The 22,315-nt window shown below is 45.5% G+C and overlaps 1 protein-coding gene across 5 annotated transcripts in view; it reads left to right on the top strand.

Annotated features, from left to right (window-relative positions):
• IQCE (IQ motif containing E) overlaps positions 1-22,315 on the top strand; it is a 75,930-nt gene that overhangs the window by 13,205 nt on the left and 40,410 nt on the right. The window contains exons 1-8 of one of the 5 annotated variants that reach the window (XM_037813704.1): positions 7,529-7,576; positions 8,138-8,255; positions 8,892-8,937; positions 11,626-11,754; positions 12,322-12,456; positions 13,328-13,398; positions 19,750-19,863; positions 19,993-20,043. In XM_037813704.1, the coding sequence (XP_037669632.1) occupies positions 11,691-11,754; positions 12,322-12,456; positions 13,328-13,398; positions 19,750-19,863; positions 19,993-20,043 (435 nt within the window). In that variant the 5' untranslated portion in view covers positions 7,529-7,576; positions 8,138-8,255; positions 8,892-8,937; positions 11,626-11,690. Of the gene's footprint in view, positions 1-7,528; positions 7,577-8,137; positions 8,256-8,891; positions 8,938-11,625; positions 11,755-12,321; positions 12,457-13,327; positions 13,399-19,749; positions 19,864-19,992; positions 20,044-22,315 lie in introns of those variants that run through there. The other 4 variants (XM_037813702.1, XM_037813703.1, XM_037813706.1 and 1 more) reach the window with 4 other exon arrangements.

Here is a 22,315-nt window from a genome sequence, read left to right on the forward strand (position 1 = left end):
TAGGGGTCTCCGTTGGGTCAGCAAAAGCCACTTATTGCTCAGATGTTGTGCTTAAGCTTTGGCCAGTTAGCTTTGTGCTCTTTCCCATTGCACACGTGTGCTTGGAGGCTGTCACCACCGTCCAGGGAGTCTCCGTTTTGCCCACTGTTCAGCCGTGGGCTAGGAGTCTGGAGCTTCCCTCTGTGATCGCTCCTGAGAGGGCACATCCTTGGCGTGGACACAGCCTTCCAGATTTCCAGGGGTGTGTAGCATTTTATTTTTTAGCCTGGCTTTCTAGGAGTCGCACTTGAGCCATAGCGGCTTAATGTTCAGCCATTGTTTGGTGAGAGGTTGTGCTTAAAACATCAGTGCCAATGACGTCTTCAAGATGGTGGCATAAGACACCCCGCAAATGTTTCCCCTTAGAGATGGTAAATAAAAGGGCAGATTCAACCTGCTTGGAACTCTGGAGGATGCTAGAGCCTGGGGAAAGACTCTACAAGCACTGAATTGATGGGGAAAAAAAACACCAAAAAATGAAAGGTAGAAGAACGATGTGGACCTGCTAGTCTGGACCCCTCCCTCACCTCAGTCCCATGCGGCTTAAGTCACACAGTGGCTGCATTCCAGCTCGGGCACCCCTGCCATGGTTGCTGACCACAGAACCACCCACGCAGCGATATAGGGTCTCACACACACTCAGGCACAGTGACCCAAGGCCACATAGTCCCAAGGTAGGGTCCTAGCAGTTGGCGTTCGCACATGGCAGAGCGGTTCCCCGGAAGCCAGAGCGACTCACAGTGGAAGTGTTGGCGAGCTCTTCACACTCCCAGCCTGGTCCTAACTGCTGTTACTCCTACATGAAAACACCAGGCGCTTCTGAACTCTGACCCCATCTGGCTCCGTGGGTCAGGATCCTCTAACACAGGAGTTATGGAGGCAGAGAAGCTGCATGAAGAAGGGGATCTGAAGCACTCCAAGGCAGGGCGACCCAGGGCTGAAAGCTGTAGTGCAAAGGGGGCCCAGGGCATGGGGAAGGGGTGAGCACATCATAGCCATTGGAGAGGAAAACTTGTCTAAAAATAGAGGCCAACCCAGGACTCCCGTAGGAGGGAGACAGGAGAGGGAACCCTCTCCTGGAGGGGAAGCAGTTGTGCATGGAAGAGTCATGGTAAGTTACTGTGCGTGCTTGGGCCAAGAAGCAGGTGCAGAAAGACCTGAGAAAATCCAAACCGTTACACAGGCTGCTCTACAGTTCAGTATAAACACACAGCCAATCTGCACTAAAACCCTAGGCCGAAGGGAGAAACTGACTTCCAGAGTTAGCACATCAGAAACCTCAAATGCCCAGTGCACAACAAAAGATCATAGCTGTACAAAGACGCAGGAAGAGACAGCTCAGTCAGGGGAATAAATTAAAACTTCAGAGGAAACACAGACTGTAGAACAATCAGTCAAAGATGTTCAGTTAAATCTCCTAAATCAATTCAAGGAGCTAAAGGAAAATATGGAAAGAAATAAGCTAAATAAGGATATAAAACTAAAGGATATAAAGAAGACGACACATGGACACAAAGAATTAAAAGTTGAAAAAGGAACATAGCAGAACTTATGGGGATAAAAAATACACTAGAAGCATTCAACAGCAGATTTGAACAAACAAACAGCAGAAGAAAGAATCCGCGAACTAGAAGACCAGACAATCAAAATCATACGGTTGCAAGAGCAAATAGAAACGAATGAAAAAAAGCAAGCAGAGCCTAAGGGACGTGTGGGGCAGCATGAAGCTCGCCAGCATACGCATCGTGGGAGTCCTAGCAGAGAGGAGAAGGAAAAGGGGGCAGAAAGAGTATTTAAGGAAATAATGGCCAAAATTTTCCCAAATCTTACGAAAGACAGTGTCTACGAAGTGCAACGAACTCCAAACGGGAGTTCCCTTGTAGACCTTCTCTAAGACACATACTAATCAAGATGTTGACTACAAGATAAAGAGAATTCGGAAAGCAGCAAGAGAAAAGCGATTCATCACAAACAAGGGATCCTCAGTAAGACCAATGCCGACTTCTGATCAGAAACCATTGGAGGCGAGAATGCAGTGGTATGACGTATTGAACGTATTGAAAGAGAAAAGCTACCAACCCCAAATTCTTTATCCAGCAGAACTGTCCTTCAAAAATGAGAGTTTAAGATGTTCACAGGTAAAGAAAGACCAAGAGTTTGACACCAAGACACCTGCCCTACATGAAATGCTGAAGAGAGTAGCTTGGAGCAGTGTGAAGAAATGAAGTCTCCTATGGTATCCTCAGTATGGAACCCTACTCTTTATTCCCTGTAAGATCTAGAATACACTTGGATAAGAAATAATCCTATTTCCATGTTGTGGACATGGAAAATATAAGGATTTAATGTGTGACAACCACATAAAGGGGAAACAGGGATATGGGAAAAGAGACTGTGCTATTGGATTGAAGTTGTTATCTTTTCAAACTAGAAGGTTATAGACTTAGGTTGTTTAATTCAAACCCCAGGGTAAATGTATACAGAAGTGGAAATGAAGAAGGGATCAATCAGTTACATCACAAAAGATCTACTATACACAAAAGCAGGCTGCAATAAAGGGAAAGAAGGACAAAAGAGATAGAAGACACAGAAGAAACAAGGGACAAAATGGCTCAAGTCAATCCTGCCTTATCAGAAATGACACTGAAAGTAAATGGCTTAAACTCCCCAATTGAAAGGCACGGATTGGCAGGATGATTAAAAAAAACAAGCCCTTCGTGCCAGCGAGGCTGGTGCCCTTTATTGAGGGTGGGTGTGCAGAACGGGGAAGGTTCTCCATCTGCCCCACTTCCTTTTCCGATAGCTCCTTCCTGACCCTCGGGACTGACTGTGGTCCCGGGAGGACAATCCCTGGTTCTCTGTTAAACTCCTGGCGGCTCTGCCACTTTTTGTCACTGGTGTTGCGGAGCTGCAGGCCCTCTTGATTGCTCTCCGTTGAAGTCACCATTGTTCGTTCCCCGGTGTGGAATTCTCCACGCTCTGCACAGCCTCGTGGCCTCCCTCTCCCTGCGCTACAGCTGGCAGCAGGGGAGGCCACCTCCTCCTGGAGCAACACCCCTGCTCGTGGGGGAAGGGGCAGCCCTGGTCTCCTTTGCTTGCCCTTCCCCACATGGAACCCCTGTCCTGGAAGCGAGCTAGGGTGGAGATGGTGGGGACCCCGAATTCTTGGCCCGCCACATCTGGGGTAGAGCTTCCACTCCATAGCGGGGGCTGGGGGAGAGAGGTGCCTGGGACCCCAGGTCCCTGCCGCCCCTGCCCTGGCTAGAGCTCGTGCAGCCTGAGGCTGTGCCAGGTGGCAGCCCGCCCTTCTTGGTGAAGCTGTGGCGCTGGGTGGGGAGCTGGGGAGAGGGGGCCCCCATCCTCTTGACTGCATCCCCTGGAGTAGAGCTCCCCGGGGCAGTTCCCGCGACACAGAGCTGGGGTAGGGAGGGGCGTGAGCTCAGATGCCACAGACTCGCTGCTGTCTCCCAGACCAAGTAGGTTTTCTTGGGTGAGTGTTTTCCGGTTTGCTGTGTGCCCTTAGGACAATTTCTAGAGACCTCAGATGGCTGTTTTTAAAATAATTTTCTCTAGTCCAGTGGTTGCCTGTTTTGGAGAGAGTTGGCACACTCTACGTTCCACCATTCCAGAAGATGGCTCCTAGATTAATTCATTCTTTCCCACTTTCATTGTACACTAAATTCCCATACCTTCCTGCGTCCTCTTTCTGGGCATTCTACTCATGTCTATTTTTAATTGTGTTTAGTTTTTAATTGTGTTAAAATTGTTTTCTATTGTGGTTTAATTTGTTTAGTTTTTTTTTATGCTTAAAAAAATCTGTTGGGAGACTATGCCCTCCTGTTTTTTTTCCCTTGCAATTTTATTGAGATATAGTCACATACCATACAATCATCCAAAGTGTACAATCCATTGTTCACAGGATCATCGTATAGTTTTTTTTTTTTCAATTACAACTCATATTTATTTTGTTTATATATCTTTGGGAATCTTTTTTTTTTTTTTAATTCAGTTTTATTGAAATACATTCACATACCATACAATCATCCATGGTATACAATCAGCTGTTCACAGTACGATCATATGGTTATGCATTCGTCACCACAGTCTATTTCTGAACACTTTCCTTACATCAGAAAGAATCAGAATGAGAATAAAAATAAAAGTAAAAAAAGAACACCCAAACCATCCCCCCCATCCCACCCTATTTGTCATTTAGTTTTTGTCCCCACTTTTCTACCCATCCATCCACACACTAGACAAAGGGGGTGTGATCCACAAGGCCTTCACAATCACACTGTGTCACCCCTTGTAATCTACATTATTATACAATTGTCTTCAGGAGTCCGGACTACTGGGTTGGAGTTTGGTAGTTTCAGGTATTTACTTCTAGCTATTCCAATACATTAAAACCTAAGAGGTGTTATCTATATAGTGCATAAGAATGTCCTCCAGAGTGACCGCTCAGCTCCATTTGAAATCTCTCAGCCACTGAAAGTATTTTGTTTCATTTTGCATCCCCCTTTTGGTCCACAAGATAGTCTCAATCCCACGATGCCGGGTCCAGATTCATCCTTGGGAGTCATATCCTGGATTGCCAGGGAGATTTACACCCCTGGGAGTCGGGTCCCATGTAGGGGGGAGGGCAGTGAGTTCACCTGCCGAGATGGCTCAGTTAGAGACAGAGAGAGAGGGCCACAACTGAGCAACAAAGAGGTACTCAGGGGGAGACTCTTAGGCACAATTATATGCAAGTTTAGCCTCTCCTTTGCAGTAAAGAGCCCCACAAGGGCAAGTCCCATGATAGAGGGCGCAGCACATGAAACTGCCTGTCCCAATGTTTGTGACAACATCAACACAGTCCCAGTGAGGAAGTCCAACACTTCTGCACCTTCCCCCAGCTCCTGGGGTGGGGGGGGAAGCTGTAAATATATTTTTTATTCTCTGCCCAAATTACTTTGGGATATGTCACTATTTCACTCTAACCTATACCAACCCACCATATCTTACTTCCTATTCAAAGTTCCATACAATCATGGTGTTTGAACAAACTGTAGAGTTATACTGTTTAGAAAATATAGATCCTGCACCAAATAGACATCTCTTCCCTTCATCGTATAGTTTTGCATTCATCACCACAATTTTTGAACATTTTCATTACTCCCCCAAAATAATAAAAATAACAATAAAAATAAAAGTAAAAAAGAACACCCAAAAAAGCCCACCCCCCCCATGTTCCCCCTATTATTCCTTTACTTTTTTGTCCCCAGTTTTCTACTCATCTATCCATACACTGGAAAAAGGGAGTGTGAGCCACAAGGTTCTCTGCAATCACAAGGTCACACCATATGAGCTATACAGTTATTCAATCATCTTCAAGAGTCACGGCTACCGGGTTGCAGTTCAACAGTTTTGAGTACTACGTTCTAGCCATTCCAACACACCAAAAACTAAAAAAGGATATCTATATAATGATAACCACCAGAATGACCTCCTGACTCTATTTGAAATCTCTCAGCCCCTGAAACTTTACTTTATTTCATTTTTCTTCCCCCTTTTTGGTCCAGAAGGCATTTTCAGTCCCACGATGCAGAGTCCAGACTCATCCCCTGAATCATGTTCCAAGTTGCCAGGGAGATTTACACCCTGGGAGTCAGGTCCCACATAGCGGGGAGGGCAGCGAGTCCACCTGCCACATGGGCTTAGGGAGACAGGCTCTGCCCTCACTTGACTCATCAGGAAGTGGAGACCCCGAGGGACAGGGACGTGACCAGCATGGCACAGCTGGTGCGGAGCCGAGTGCTAATCCAGTCTTCCACGACCTGCAGAGCTGCCTGCAGCCAGTCCCCTTGGGGCCCCAACACCGAAAACTGTCTTAATCCCGGGTAGAATCAGGTGGCAGCCTCCTAGGGCACGAAGAAGGTAAATGGTGGACTTAGCCATTAGTGTGGGTTTCTTCTCTTTGAATGCTGTATGTGTTCTGTTTCATGCGCTGACTAAAGGAGCAGTTGTTGGGCTATTCTGTGGTTTCAGATGTTTACTGTATTTTACTTCTTCAGTTTCTCATGACTGGCAGGGCGGAGGCCGGCAGGGTCTGCAGGAGGGCAGATGGGGGTGGGAGTGGGCAGGCCTGTGAAGATGGAGGCCGCTTCGTTCATTCACTACCCTCGTAATCTCCCTCTTGAAATTCCAGGTCACTCAGAAAGTTTGCAGGATTTTACTCAGAGCAAGTTATAATTACAAGTATTTGTAAAGGAAATTGTTTCTACTTCTCTCTGTATTTTTCAGTAGATTTGTGTTTGTCGTTGGCAGGTGATGCCATTGGAATGAAGTACAGGTTACTTACTTGGCTTTTCTGCTCTTACACTCAATATGTATATCTAATTCACTGCTTTCTCATCTTCCATTTTCCACATCACTTTAATATATGTGGTCAAATGAAAACTTCTCTCTATAATTGCCATGCTATTTATACTTTTTGATGTCATCATATGAATGACATCAAAAATCTAAGTCAGCGGGTGGTGGTTTTGAAGATTCTGTTTACTTGCAGCACTTCCTCTCCCTTGGCCCCCAAGTCAAGTCATGCACTTGTAATCTGGCTCTTTGTCTTTAAGAGGAATGCAATTAAAGGGTACACTAAACCCTTACGTTTGCATCGTCTCTGGTTTTTAGTGCTGCCATGTATTTCCAGTGAACTTTTGAACTGCTAGCAGACTTGTGCGTGCTGTTGGAATGCACCAGCCCCCGACGCTGCTCCGTGAAGCCAGCTGGGCCTGAAGCAGAGTGACCTCCACCACCACCCGGATGCAACCCTGTTGGTTCATAATGGGGGTGTTCAGTACTACCCCCACCGTCAGCTCTACGTATCAACAATAGAGTGCTCCAAAGGGATTTGCAGTTATTTTCTGCTCTCTCTTTTTTAGAATTTAAACTTGAGTGAGTTAACACAGAGCATTCTTCCCTTAGGAGAGTTCCCTTTGCTCCTTGGCATCCTGGTACTGACACTGGACAGGCCAGGGCAAGGTCCTGGAGTGAGAAGGCAGGAACTTTATAAACCCACGTGTCTGGCTCACGAATTACTCGTGTAAAAAATGACCTGCTCTTGCTCTGATCAGGAGGTGGTCCCAGATTCACTGGGCTTTGATGTGAAGATGACAAAGGCTTTGAAGGTTTAAACAATGTAAAAATGAAATACTTTTATCAAATTGTTGATGGTATACGGCATTTCCATGGAGCACGATGCTTCTAGATTTATAGGCGTGATGCAGCCCTGCAGGCCGAGTTGTTTTGTCCCTCTCCCCACCCCCCATTCCTTCCATAAGACTGGACAGACTGGCTGCTGCCCAGTTTGAAAAGGTCCTGGGTTGACTCGGAGTCGGGTTTGTGGGGTTCTCCCTCCGCAGCTTGGCGGATATTCTCCCTTGGTGGTTCTGACTGTTGGGAACCCAGCCAGTGCCTGTGAGTGATGGTGTTGCATCTCTTCTTGCAGGGAGATGACAGCCTTTCTGCAATTACCTTTGACTCTGACTTTGAGACGGTGAGTGTCACTGTTTAGCAGTCCGTTCAGGGCTGCTGATTTTGACCTTGCAGATGTTCCCAAGGCAGGTGAATTGGTCACCAGATGATTCTCCCCAAATGTGTTTAGAGCTGAAGTACGAATTCAGAATGTGGCTTGGTGTTTGAAAAGTTCCAAGCCCCTGGTTGGATCTAAATAGCTGTGGTTATAAGTTAAAAACTTGTATCCAGAAATCGGCCTGGAGTACATTTGAAGCAGATTCCGAGTTCCCGTGGTGCATCTGTTTGTGGCTGTATGCCCCGCCCCCTCCTGACACGTGAGGGGAGGGAGAAGAGCAAGGGTGACAGGTCGAGGACGGCTCCTGGTGGCGGAAGAAGAGCCCCTGGCCGCCGCGGCTCTGCAGATGGGCACTGGGCTGCCCGGAGTGCTGGAATGGGGGGTGGAAGTGGTCAGGCCCAATGGCCGGGATGTCACCCCCAACCTGGCCTCCCTGGGTGTATCTGGAGAGCTGGGGTGGGTGGAAAATGAGGCCTGCTCCCTGTGCTTGAGTGAAAGAAGAGCAAAAAGGAGCATGTCTTACAGCAGATGCGATCCTGGCACAAACACTGCAGGTCAACTCTGAGTGCATCTGGCACCAGCAAATCTGGATTCCACTGTGGCTGTGTGGACTAAAGGGGAGGTGTCCCAGGCATTGCCTTAGGTGAGGGGCCCCCGCCATGTTGAGAATTTTCGCTCAACACCACTTAAGACATACCCCACTTCAGCACCACCATGCTGTTCCAGGGAGGGCACAGTTCATTGTTCCACTGGCAGGGATGGGGGAGCAGCTGACTGTCCTCCCCAAACCGTCTCTGTCTGGTGTGAGGAGACGCAGACAGTCAGGCTTGGGAAGCTGAGGTTGCTTTCTCCAGGCCACACAGCTGCTGAGTAATGGAGCCGATTTGTGGCCAGTTCCGCATTTGGCATTGTGGTTGGGATGGAAGAGAGAATTCCAGTGGGTAGTTCCTCTGTGGGGCTTTTCTTCCTGGATGGAGCTTGCACGTGGCTTTTATTTGAGGGCTTTGTCTTGCCACACCTGTGCTCGTGGCAAAGGCTCACAGCAGTGCTCCAGGACTGCCGCTGGTGGCTGGAGACCGCGGGCACTCTCTGGTCCCGGGCCTGCCTCACGGTGCCCTGGGCCTCTCCTTCGCTCAGACTCTGCTTGTCGCAGAGGAGGTGATGGCGCTCTTGTTGCCCTCCACTCCGTGGGCCCATTCTGCACACTTTCCCTGTGCACACTCAGGACCATGCTGGTGGCTCGTTCTGCAGCTTGCTTCATGTGTCTTCTTTCTTGCAGAAAGCCAAAAGGAAAGGTCACCACAAACCTCCCCCTGCATCACCAAGTAAGTATGGCCCAGGCCTCCTTCTCCTCACACATCGACATTTTAACTCCAGAAATGTCTTCTAAGTGCTGTCCTCCCCTAGTGTCCAGGAGAAAGGTCAAAAATCCATCCTTCTTTGTGCAATTGGGACAATGGAGATAAGACACTCCAACCACTTGGCTTGGTTTTTCCTTACCGTCTTAGGCGAGTGTGTGCCCTTGTGGAGTCACTGCGTTTTCCGTCATGTGAAATCCAACACGTGGCCCCACCCGTCACCCCAACAGAGCACCTTGCTTCTTAACCTTCTGTTTTCTCTCTTTGGCCTCCCCACCTTGCACCACTCTTGAGAACGCTGTCAAAGTCAGAGGGATGTCTGCTCTAAGGAGCTGCTCTCGAGAGTGGGGCTCTTCCCCCAGGGACTGCGCTGAGACAGGCGCATCCTCCAGACCAGATGGGAACTTAGCCTGGTCCCTTGTGTGGCACCAGCAGTAGGCTCCGCTCCTCAGCCTCCCCGGGAGGACTGCTGCTCGGTCCTCGGAAAGGCCTTCCTGGGTAGGATTCGGGGGCTCGGCTGCCTGGCAGGGAGGTCACTGCTGAGATGGGCCCGTCCTGCCCCCAAAGGCTGCCTGACGCACTGTGAGCCATGTGGGAACCTTATGCCTTCGAGTTTTTGATGGCAAACTTCAGATCCTAGCCTGGCTTCCCTTTGCAGCCCCAGGCCTGGGGCCTTCTCTGCCTTTATCACCAGGACTTGTCTATATGCTTTATATACAGATATATTTCAAAGGTACTGTGTGACATATATCATCAATATATGTCTATACGTACTCAAGGAATACAAATTAATTTTCATATTAACCCGAGGAAAACACAATTAGAAAGGAAAATGCCTGCAAAGAAAAGAGCTTGTCATATATTCCAAAAAACATGAACATTAGGAAAAAATCATCTTGCAGTTTGGATTTTTTATGTCCTTTCTCCTTTTCATGAGAAAGTTGAAAATTGAAATTATGAAGTAAAAAGAACACGTGAAAGTCTGGAGTTTGGTATTTGGCCCTTCTCGTTTTGGAGTCATTTCGTTTGAATGCCCTTTCCCTACGGTGTAACTTGGGTAAACATTAGGTCCTCTCTCATTATCTCACCGAAAGCCAAGCTTTTCAAGTGTTGAAAATATTAATAACCAGATTACTTTTATCCCGGTAAATGTCAGAATTGTTTGTTCACCTAATTTAGAAAGGGCAGAACCCAAAAAGCATTGCAGGTTTAAAGGGGAAGTGCTTTCCCTCTGTAACTTTATTTCCCGCCTTCCTCTCCCCCCAGCCTGTGGCCACCCCCGGCTCCCCCCATCCCCGGCTCCCCCCATCCCCGGGCCGCTTCGCAGTGCCGTGCCCTCCACATGCTTGTCCACTCCCAGAACGCTCTGGAACACTCCAGAATGTTCTGGAATACTCTGGGATCCTTCACTGAGGGCTCAGCTCAGGCATTCCTTTCCTGGGACGTCCCCGGTACCCTCGACCAGCCAGGCTCCTGCGCTGCCCTCAGAGCACTTGTTCTGGGCGTTTCTCTGGGGTCTTAAGTGCCACGAGAGTGGGGGCCCTGTCCACCCTGTTCACCTCGTACGTGTTGGTCGTTGACGCCTGTGGCCTCCATGTGGGTCTGCAGTTTCCAGAGTGTTCTGTGGCAAGGACGGTCGGGCGCGGCACCGTGTCCGCTCCTCCAGGATCTGCCGTCCTTAAGGCAGCGTCAGGCGCCAGCGTGTTTCCACCTGCTTGCATTTTACTTCCCCCTCCCAGCTTTTAACACATGTGTTCTCCCAAGAAATTCTCACTCTTCATTGATAAACGTACACCCCTGTGGGAGCAAATGTAATTTGTGGGCTCTTACGCTGGCTAATTTACTCTTGTAAACAACAACTAAATTTGGAAGGCCTTCAGGATGCCTTGGAGGGGAGGGGGGGTCCCGTGGTCCTGCGGTGAGGAAAAGCATCAGGATCTAGACGTGGGTCTTGACTCCCTCTTTCCAAATTGTAGTGGGAGATTTCCCACAAATTGTGAAGCCGAGGGAAAAACTTAGAATTTAAAAAAACTTTCAGGACCTTCTATGGATAGAAATGTCTTAGCTACTTAAAACTGTAACTGTTTTATGACTACTTTAGCTTTTGCATAAATTTGTCTTATTTTACATAATTGAAGATGAAATCCCACATAAAAATTTTTTTTAAACTTTTCCCTCATTTTGATGACAATATCAAATGCCCTGGAAAATTATAATTTTTCTGATTTCTTCTGGCTATTTTACATTTTAGATTTTAAGTGTTATTACGTCCTTACGTAGCAAAATGAAAAAATTATGCAGTATTAAGCATAAAGGATATAATATTGTATGTTCACTTTGACTGCGATTGTGTAAACATATATGTATCTGAAAAAAATTGGGTGGGATATTGTAGCATTGGTAGAATTATGTACTCATATTTTTATTTTAAATTTCCTATTATTTCTTTACAATAAAAATTAAAAGAAGTGTAAGCATACGTATATGCATGCACGTAGGTATATATCATAAGTGTATTTTTAATTCTTGTCAGAATGTTTTTTTCTGGAGTGGTTATACCCGTGAGTTTTATTTGACAGTGCTTGTCTTTCTAAAGCACATGTGTTGGAGGGGAAAAGTCATTCTGTGGCCCTAACAGCATGTGTTGCTTTTTAGAGTCACCATATTACTCTAAACCTAAGAAAGTGGCGTCCTGGAGGCCTCCAAGGACAGCAGGGAGCATGCCTCTTGGTGGCAGGATGTCCCTGACCCCACAGAAGCTGTGGCTTGGAACTTCGAAACAAGGTGTGTGCTTGCGGTTGTGACCATCTAGACCTTCCTCCTTGATGGAAGAGATTTAGAAAGGGTGAGGGGTGGTTTAGGAGAGAGATTTTAATGTAACTGTGTAAATAACGTTGCTTTTAATCTCCTCAAAGACTATAGTACTGGCGTCATTGTTTTTACATAACATGTAAATATGGTTTCTGACGGGTTCCATGTGTGTGACGCCTCAGCCTCTTTGGGTCTTAGGTGGTTTGAGCGCTGCTGGCAGTGGGCTCTTGGGGCCAGTTGCTACTGGCTTGCAAGAGCCAATTGTTAAGCTTTTGGGAATTTTGTGAACTGGTTGATGTCACACTGGCAGCTTGAAATTGGTCTTGGTGGGAATATTTAATCCCTGGAAATCAGCAAATGCTACAAATCAGCTTGTTGCATTTTGTTTTCTGAGAGCCAGTTGTTAAAACATTTATCAGGCCACCCTGACCACTGGTATCTACTGGTTGACTTAAGCTTTCTGGTTGGTTATTAGAGGTGAAGCCTTCCAAGCATATTTGCTTGTACCTGTCATATTAAATCCATGCACATTCCAACCAGGAAGTTTGACCCAGCCCCTGAAATCAGACCTCGCCTTGGAGCATACGTGGAGCAACCCCCCCAGCAGCACGCCCGACTATCTGTCAGAAGCTTTAAGAATGAAGAGGTCAAATCTCAGGCGTTCTGCCAGCAATGGTGAGCATGTTGGTGGTGACAAGGTCACGGCCAAGGAAAAACAGTGAGGAAGTCTTTTGGATTTGAGGGTGTCCTTTGACAAAGTGAGCTGGCCCTGTCCATAGGCCGTCATGAGATGTCCTGAGGACAGTGGCTCCTGGAAATCCTCTCTGCTCCCTGAGAGAGTGGGTTTTGTCCTGTGGATAGCAGCATCCTCCCAGGCTCCAACCTGCCTCCCTAACCTGAAAGGCTAATTTAAACTTAGTGTACAAACAGTGGCAGAGAGAGAAATTAAAATTGAAAGTATTGATCAAAAACCTTAATCTCACCCCGAAGTCTCAGTTTGTTTTCATGTTTTTGTATTCCTTTCTGCTTTTCTTGGAAACCTTCCAGGAAGATGGGCTCAGCTTACAGATCATATTGAGTTGGTCATCTTACTGCTTTTAGTGCTTAGTAGTTGTATTTTAGGCGTAAAGATTTTAGAGTCCTATATTTTAGGTGTCGTATTGAACCTAAGTGAAAACGTGCTGTTCTTACAACGGTATGGGTGTTGTGCTGCTGCATGCCTTTCAGGCTTCGTTTTGTTTTGTTTGCTACTTAAAATCTAATTAAAAATTTACATCGTCACCTATCCTTTTGCGACTCCCTTCTTTAATCCTTTTACTATAATTAAACTCTGTATTTATCCTTGCTTCATCTTTCTCTGTCACTTCCATTTTGGTTTCCTTGCTTCTTGGGAAAGTGTCTTGATCAGGCTAAAAGCATTGAATTATTTTTGCTCTTCTTTTTTCTTTTCTTTTTTAATAATATAGTTTTATTTCCTTAAGGTAAAGCCAAGAATTATTTCTCCTTTTCAGATGATCTTTTAAGAGTTTTGTGTATCTTCCTCTAGGTCATGTCCTTGGGACCCCTGTCTACAGAGAGAAAGAAGATATGTATGATGAGATTATTGAGTTGAAGAAGGTAGTGTTTCTGTATGTTCTTTTCTGTTTTTAAACAGTGAGAGCCTGTTAAAATATGGGAATAAAGTATCTGTCTGTGCTGAGAAAGAACATGAGCTTCAGAATCTTGCCTGAGTGACTACTTGCCAGGGGTATTGTAGGAGGAATTCTTATTTTGGTTGGGAGATGGTAGAAAATGAACTTTGAGAGTCCTGAAACTCTGAATAATCACCGTTGTAGCACTCTTGAAAGGAATCTTATTGGAGCTAGAAGTGGGTGTCTGGATAAAATTATGCTGACTCTGTTCAAACTTACCATCAGAGATCTCTAGATAAAATCAGCCTCAACTTCTGAATTCTGAGAGAAGGGTTTTACTTCCGGTGCTCTGTTGCTCTGGGACCTCAAGCTTCAGAATAGTTTTCCTCTGCCAAGTGAAGCTTCGGTTTCTAATTAAAAAATTGGGGCTAATAATAGTTCCTATTTCATTGAGTTGCTGTGAAGATTAAATTACATAAAATAATCCATGAACAGTGCTTTAGTACATGGCTTGACGTGTAGTAAGAGGTTAATAAGTGTTGATAATTTTTTTTAACTCATTTTGAAATCGGCATAGATTCCTAGGAAGTTGCAAAGATAGTAGAGAGGTCCAGTGTACCCTTCACCCACTTTCCCACAGCGATTACATCTTCCATAATTATAGTACAATATCAAAACCAAGAAAATGACATTAGAACAATCTGTGTATAGCGCTGTCATTTTATTACAAGTCGATTCACATAACCCTCACTGCTCTCAATATTCAGAATGCTTCCCTCACCACTAAGATCGCCTCTGTTATACCTTTATATTCACACGCACCCACCCCCCTTTCCCTGGCAACCACTAATCTGTTCTCTAGCTCTATAAACTTGTCATTTTGATGTTCTCTAAATGAAAGCATACTGTATGTGACCTTTTGACATAATGCCCTTGAAATCCACCCAAGTTGTTGCACCTATCAGTAATTCTTTTGATATTTTTATTTGTTGCATTTGCATTTTGCTTCAGTTCAATGTTTGTTTTTTAATTTCCCTTGAGACTTCCTCTTTGACCAGTGGATTATTTGGAAGTATTATGTTTAGTTTTGGTGTTTGGAGATGTTCCTGTTATTTTTCTGTCATTGACTTCTAGTTGATCTCCATTGTGGTCACAGAACACACTCTGTATGACTTTAATTCTTTTACATTTATTGAGGTTTGCTTTCTGGCCCAGGACATGGTCCAACTTGGCATCTCTTCTGTGGGCACTTGAAAAGAATGTGTATCCTGTTGTCGGGTGGCGTGTTCTGTGTCAGTTAGATACTGTTGGTGAGGGTGGTGCCGATTTCTTATCCTTGCTGATTTCTGTCTTGTTGTTTGATCGGTTATTGAGAGAGGGGTGTTGATGTCTACAGCTGTAATTGTGGATTTGACTATTTCTCTTTTCAGTTCCATCAGTTTGTAGCTCTGTTGTTCGGTGCATACACATTTAGGATTGTTATGTCTTCTTGGTGGATTGACCCTTTTATCATTATGTAATATCCCCCTCTGTTCTAGTCTATTTCTATGCTCTGAAATCTACTTTATCTGTTACTAATATAGCCACTTCTGCTTGCTTTTGATTAATGTTTGCCTGGTATATCTTTTTCCATCCTTTTTCTTTCAGCCTACACATATCATTTTATTTGAAATGAGTTTCTTATAGGTAGCATATGCTTGGGCCATTTTTTTTTTAATCCAGTTTGGCAATCTTGGTCTTTTAGTAGGTTTATTAGACCATCTGCATTGAATTTAATTATTCATATGTTAAGGTTTACTTCTCTGTTTTTGTTTGTTCTCTCTTTCATTTCTCTGTTTTCTTTTTCCTGACCTCATGCGGCTTACTTGAACATTTTTTTAGAATTGCCTTTTGATTTTTTTGTAGTGCTTTCGAGCGTTTCTCTTTGTACAGCATATTTAGTGGTTATTCTTTTTTTCTATTCACTTTTATTGAGATGTATTCACATAGCATACAATCATCCAAAGTATACAGTCAGTTCACAGTACCATCATATAGTTGTGCCTTTATCACCACAATCAATTAATGAACATTTTCATTACTCCAAAAATAAAAAATAAAAATAAGAATAAAAGTAAAAAAGAACACCCAAAACATCCCATTCCCCCTATCCCCCCCCATTACTCATTTAATTTTTTGTCCCCATTTTTCTACTCATCTGTCCATCGACTGGATAAAGGGAGTGTGAGCCACAGAGTTTTCACAATCTAACAGTCACACCATGTAAGCTATACAGTTATACAATCATCTTCAAGAATCAAGGCTACTTGGGTTGCAGTTCAACAGTTTCAGGTATTTCCTTCTAGCTATTCCAATACACTAAAAACTAAAAAGGGATTATCTGTATAGCGTATAAGGATAACCTCCAGAATGACCTCTCACTCCATTTGAAATTGCTAAGCCACTGAAACGCTTTTGTTTCATTTCTCTTCCCCTTTTTGGTCCAAGAGGGATTTCTCAATCCCATGATGCCAGGACTATGCTCATCCTCAGGAATCAGGTCCCACATTGCCAGGGAGATTTATACCCCTAGGAGTCATGTCCCATGTAGGAGGGAAGGTACGTGAGTTTACGTGCATAGTTGGCTTAGAGAGAGAGGCCACATCTGAGCAACAAGAGGTTCTCTGGGGGTGACTCTTATACACAATTGTAAGTAGGCTTAGCCTATCCTTTGCAGTAACAAGCTTCATATGGGAAGCCCCAAGATCGAGGGCTCGGCCTTCTAAATTGGTAGTCTCTGGGGTTTGTGATAATATCAGAAATTCTGCAGGTCGGGAAGTTTAATATTTCTTAGTGGTTATTCTTGGTATTATATTATATATATATAACTTATCATAGTGTACTAACATTGTTACTTCACCAGTTTGAGGGAAGTGTAGAAGCCTTACCTCCCTTTATATCCTTTTACCCTCCTCCATTTATAAGGCAATTGTCTTAAATATTTCCTCTGTGTACATTGAGAACCACATCAGACAATTTTATAATTTTTTCTTCTTTCAAAAGTAAATTAGAAAACTCATGAGAAGGAAAGTCTGTTGTAAATACCCATATTTTTACTTTTCCCAATTCTTTCCTCCTTTCTCATATTTCAAGTTTCCTTATTTATTGTTTCCTTTCTGTTTAGAAAACTTCCGTTTGCCATTGTTTTAGAGTGGGTCTACTGGTAACACGTTCTCTTGGTTCTTCTTCATCTGAGAGTATCTTGATTTCCCTTTCTTTTCTGAAGGATATGTTTGTTGGACATAGAATTCTGATAGTTCTTTTCTTTCAGCACTTGCAAAATGTGCTACTTCCTTCTGGCCTCCGTGGTTTGTGATGAGAAATTCACTGTCATTCGAGTTGTTTTCCCCTGTAGGTGTTGTTTCTTTCTTGCTGCTTTCAAAATTTTTTCTTTAGATACAGAAGTTGGCTTGGATTTCTCAGGGTTTATCCTGTTTGGGGTTTGCTTAGCTTCTTGAATCTGTAGGTTTATGTCTCTTGCCAAATTTGGGAAAATTTCAGCCATTAGTTCTTCAAATACTTTTTCAGCCCCATCCTCTTTTGTTATAGTCCCCCAGATCCCTGAAGCTCCGTTCACTTTTTTTTCTGTCTATTCTTGTTGTTCAGATGGGTAACTTGGTTTATTTTCAAGTTCACTGATTCTTTCCTCTGTTCTCTCCATTCTGCTGTTGAGCTCTTCATTGACTTTTTAATTTCAATTATTGTATTTTTTCAATTCTAAAATTTCCATTTCGTTCTTGTTTTTTTAGAGTACTCAGGAAGAAAATTTATTAGGTATGCATATGAAGGGGAACACGTGGGCACTCTTAGAAAGAAAAGAAAGGTCGAATGGGGGAGGCCCTGGCAATGCGGGGCCATGTGCTTTTATAGGTGAGCTTTCCTTACTCCCTCTCTCCCTTCCTTGTTCGAGGCTCTTCCTCCCTCCCTCCCTTCTCTCCCTGGCAGTGCCTGGCGGTAGATAGTGCATTTGGTGGGCCGGATGGCGCTGAGTGTTTTCCGTAAGTGGGTGGGCCCTGGGCAGGGGTCTGTGCCATCCTAACCTTTATCACCCCTCCGTGCTCAAGGGCTTCTGCGCAGTCTCCTCTCTCTCCTCTCCCTGCTCTAGCCTGCCTCAACTTCCCCTCAGAGTTCTCACCCCTTAATCTTAAGGGTTGCTGAGGAACAGGGGTCTGTCTTCTGTGGCTCCTTCCTGCTTGTCAGGGTGTACATTTGGTCCTTCTTCACATCTGTTTTTTTGCTGAGATTTGTGTGTCCATAATTGTCATTGAAGCATTTTTATGACAGCCACTTCTAATCTTTGTCAGATTATTTTAACATCTGTGTCATCTTGATTTGGGCATCTGTTAATTGTCTTTTCTAAATCAAGTTGAGATTTTTCTGGTTCTTGGCATGACAAGTGACTTCAATTGAAACCTGGACATGTTGGGTGGTTTGTTGTGAGGCTCTGCATCTTAGTTAAACCTGTTTGAGCAGGCCTCCTGTAACACTGCTCTGCTGGGAAGAGAGGGCACCCCTCATACTGCCAGCTGGGGGGGAAGTCCAGGCCCCCCACTCAGCCTGCGTTGGCACCCACGTGGGAGGGGCTCCTCGTTGCCACTGGGGGTGGGAGTCCAGGCTTCTCTTTAGGCCATCACTGATGGACCTCAGGGGCGGTGAGAGGCCTGGCTCCCCACCAGGCCCACGGCACTGCCTCGGTGAGCTGGTAGCTGGGCTCCCACTCTGCCTTCTGTTGGGGGTCAGGGAGAGCAGTGATCGTCCAAAAGTTTTCTGCTTTGCCAGGCTGCTCCTGCCCTGCTCCTTTGACGAGAAAGAAGAGACCTCTTGGGGCTTTTGTTATCTGTGCCTGCTGGCATTTCCGGGCTGTTGACTTCTCCTGCACCCAGTCCAGGGTCTGTGAGACAAGGGAGAGAACGAGGGAACTCACTGCCCTGGTGCCCCGCAAGTCCCGAGGTCCCAGCAGGTGCCTCTCCTCTCCTCAGAGTCTTCTTACGTTTGTTTTATAGTCAGTGTTTATAGTTTTCAGCTGTTTTAAGCAAGAGGCCTAGGGAAAAGTAATTCTCCAACTTTCTGGAAGCAGGAATCCTCCTCCTATTTGTTAGATTTCTTATCTTTCTCATGGCTACTCATTAATGAATTTTCTCACCAAACACATACCGAGTGCCGACTGTGTCACGCCCTCCATTGGTGCCAGCCGTCTTGCCAGCCCTGGGGCATGTGGCTGGTGCTCCAGCCCTGCCCTTGGTGGAACGTGTGCTTGGAATTGTCTTTGCAGGGTGGTGGCTGGTTTTGCTCAGATGATCAGTCTCTTGCAGTTTGCAAGCTAGCCGGCTTTACTTTACTTGCCCACCCCATGCAAGGTGGCGCTGGAGCCGGCCCTGACTGGCGTCCGCTGCCTCTGTGGACTTTGACCCAGACCAGGCTTTGGGAGCCCTGCCTTGACCACAAGCCTCCCAAGATTTTGGATTTCAGAAACCAGTCAGAAGATTTTCCAAGTGAGGGCATTAAAAACAAAAATTGAAAATAGCCTGCATCACCATTTCAAAAAAGTCCAAAATAATAGGAAGGATATAATTTCAAGGTACAGGGTATTGTTTAAATTAAATAAACTTAGTGTTGTGAAAAAATTGATGACAGTCTTTCTCAATACACACAGATTGGTGAAAAATTCATCCATGGATAAGCATTTGGGAGCCGCTCTTCCTACAACTGAGCCTTAGTTGAGGAATAAGGATTTAAAACAGGTGTTAGCCATTGCTGAGTTGTAATGCTAGGTGGTGACAAAACTAGGCCTCCTCACGGGGACAGTAGAAGAGAGTATTTGACACTGGCGCCCTCCAGCACTGATGGCTACAGTGTGAGTCTGTTGGTTTCTCCAGGGCAATGCCACTGGCATCTTGGGCAGTAGCTTGCTTAGTTGTAGGGGATTGCCTGGTGTATCCTGGGGCTTTTTTGTGTCCCTGGCTCCTACCCACAAAATGCCAATCATGCCCTTCATACCTTGTGACCGCTACACCCCTCCTCCACACGCCTGATTTAAGAATTGCTTCCCAACACAGCATTTCACCTGGCTGTTTTTGTTTATGTTGTGTGTGTGTGCACTGCTGTGTGTGTGCATGACTGTGTGCATGGCTGTGCGTGTGCATGTGTGCATGGTCGTATGTATGTGTGTGCATGGCTGTGTGTGCACATGCATGACTGTGTGTGCACAGTAGTGTGCATGGTCATGTGTGTGTGTGCATGTGTTCACTGCGGTGTGTGTGTGCACCGCTGTGTGCATGTCCTTTCTTTCTTTCTTCAGTCATTACACATGCAGAAAGGCGACGTGGATCTGATGAGAACAAAGCTTCGACGCCTAGAAGAAGAAAATAGCAGGAAGGATCGGCAGATAGAACAGCTTTTGGATCCCAGCCGAGTAAGTTCCTAGTCCTTGGGTGGTGGTGCCCCCGACCATGGGTGTGGGCAGCCAGGGGCTTCTACCCCTCAGACTAACCAGGAGAGACTGAGCCACTGTTGTCTTTGTTTCTCAATCTACTTATCACAGGGCCCGGATTTTGTTCGGACTCTGGCAGAGAAAAGGCCTGATACTGGCTGGGTGAGTACCATCTCCACGGCAAGACAGATAACCTGTCCACGGAAGTCTTGGTTTTAAAGCAGCCTCTGGATGAGAGCTGGCTTTCCCTCAAGCACGCCTGCAGGGAGCGGCAGCCGCTTGGAGGTGCTCAGAGCTCTGTGACCGCCCTCCCCGGAGCTGCAGGGGTATGGGAAGATGCCTCGGGAGTGTCTGGGGAGTGATGGGGCTGAGCAGGCTGGCCACCAAGGCCAAAAGCAGATGCCATGGGAAAAAAATAGTTGCAATGGGGGCTTCCCCTTTATATTTTAAAAATGCATTATATGCAGCAGTTGATACCATCGCAAAACCAGGAAGCAAACTGACAGATTAAAAACTTTAAGATAGGTCTCATATATTATATAGTAATGGCAATCAGTAACAGATTGAGTGAAACAAAACGGAAAAAGGAATCATTATATAAAAGTAGTAATAAACTATAGCATTTGGAGAAAAAGCAATATAATAAACTTAATGTGAGTCAAAGAGGTACATTAAAAAAAAGCCTAAAATACTAAAAAAATACAGAAAACTGGAAGGAATACAGTCTTGAGATTATTGGAGGCAAAAAGTAATATTAAAGGTGTGTTTAATGGGTTTGATAACATAAAATTAAAATTTATATAGTAAAATCCCATGAAGCGAGGATGAAAACTAAACCAGTGCACTGGGATGGGTGTGTTGTTGATAAATACAGCAGAGTTTTGCATACAGAATATACGAGTCTACACCAACCTTTAAAGAAAAGAGCAGTCTGCACTGAATAAGTGAGTAGGGCCTCGTTCTGTGCCCAGAGCAGCACGTAGTAGATACTTAATAAATGCTTGTGAATGAATCAATGTGTTTCCTCAAAGTATTTTTCGGGTAACAGCCAGTCCTAACAGTGGTGTATTATGCAGTTTGAGTATGTGCCGTCTCATTAGGTTGTTTTGATCGGACTTCCATCCCCATGTTTAAAATCAGGGAACTGCGGTTCAGAGGCTTGTCCGCGTTGGGTCCATGGTGACGACTCCACGGTCTCGGGAGGCAGGGGCGGTGTCTGTGTCGGTCCCAACATTTAAATGACCGCGAAGGCCACCTCACGACGTCAGTAGCCAAATTGCTGGCTCAGAGCCCCTCCCGGCAGGGCTGTGAGAAGGCAGTCACATGTGGGACCGTGTGTCACCTTGGTGTCACCATGCAAAAGCAGTGATCTGTGAGATCAAGCCCCCCGTTTGGCTAATTCTGCTCTTCTTAGGACTATGCCTCAAGAAAATAAGCCCGTGCAAAAAAAGCCACCTGCACAAGGATGGTTATAGCTGCCCAGTGTTGGGGAAAAGTGGAGAAGCCATTCAGAGTGCAATTCAGCAATATCAAGACATGTATAGGAAAAAAATTAAATAAAATGGATATACAGCAGTGCAGCTGTGCAGATATATCTGCGTGATTAATTTGCATGAAGACATAGAATTCTGTAAATAACGGATACTTTTACAGAAAAAGGGCTGCTTATATTTTTCTCATTCCGGTGCTGTTTTTAATTAAAGTTGACTGAAAGTAGAAATTCTAGATATTAGGGTATGTGCAGGTTTTATTTTAGTTCCCTCTGCCAAGTTGCCCTTCAAAGTAGTGAACCTTCCCACTTCCCATTGTCTGTCCTCAAGAACCACTGGCACACGTGTGCGAGGAGGCCCAGCGCAGGGTCTCTGTGAGGATTGTATAAGTCGCAGGAACCGGCCCCGGCCGCTGTCTTACCCGTGGGAGAGTGGCTGGCTGCACGGGGCGCGGCTGCTGCGGGGGAGGCCGCGGGTGCTTGGGAGCCAGTGGCAGAGCACACGGGGGTGGCCGGGTGACCCTGCAGGCCGCAGGGGGGCGCGTGGGGGACGCCGTCTGTGTGAGCAGCCACGACACACCATCATTTCAGTGGCCACACAGACCTGTGCGTGCCCGTGAGAAGGGCAGGGCAGGCCGCACTGGGTGGAGGGCGGCGTTTGCCCAGGCTCGGTGAGGGTGGCAAGGTCAGATGGGTGTTTTGGCTGCATATGTAATTTTTTAATTTTTAGGCAAGAATATGTGTTCATGTATTACTAATATATTTTTAAATTACTTTAAAATTCAATTCAAATTGTATTGTTGGCTATTCAAAGAGGAAGAAAACGATGTTCTTTAAGGAATGAGTATAAGGTGGTTATTTCCCAAATCAATATATTAACGGCGAGAAAGAAGTAATGAGACAAATGGAGCTTGCATTTGCCCCCAGATGAGGTACAGGGCTGTG

The sequence above is a fragment of the Choloepus didactylus genome, chromosome 21, assembly GCF_015220235.1.
Source record: "Choloepus didactylus isolate mChoDid1 chromosome 21, mChoDid1.pri, whole genome shotgun sequence".
Classification (NCBI taxonomy): Eukaryota; Metazoa; Chordata; class Mammalia; order Pilosa; family Megalonychidae; genus Choloepus; species Choloepus didactylus.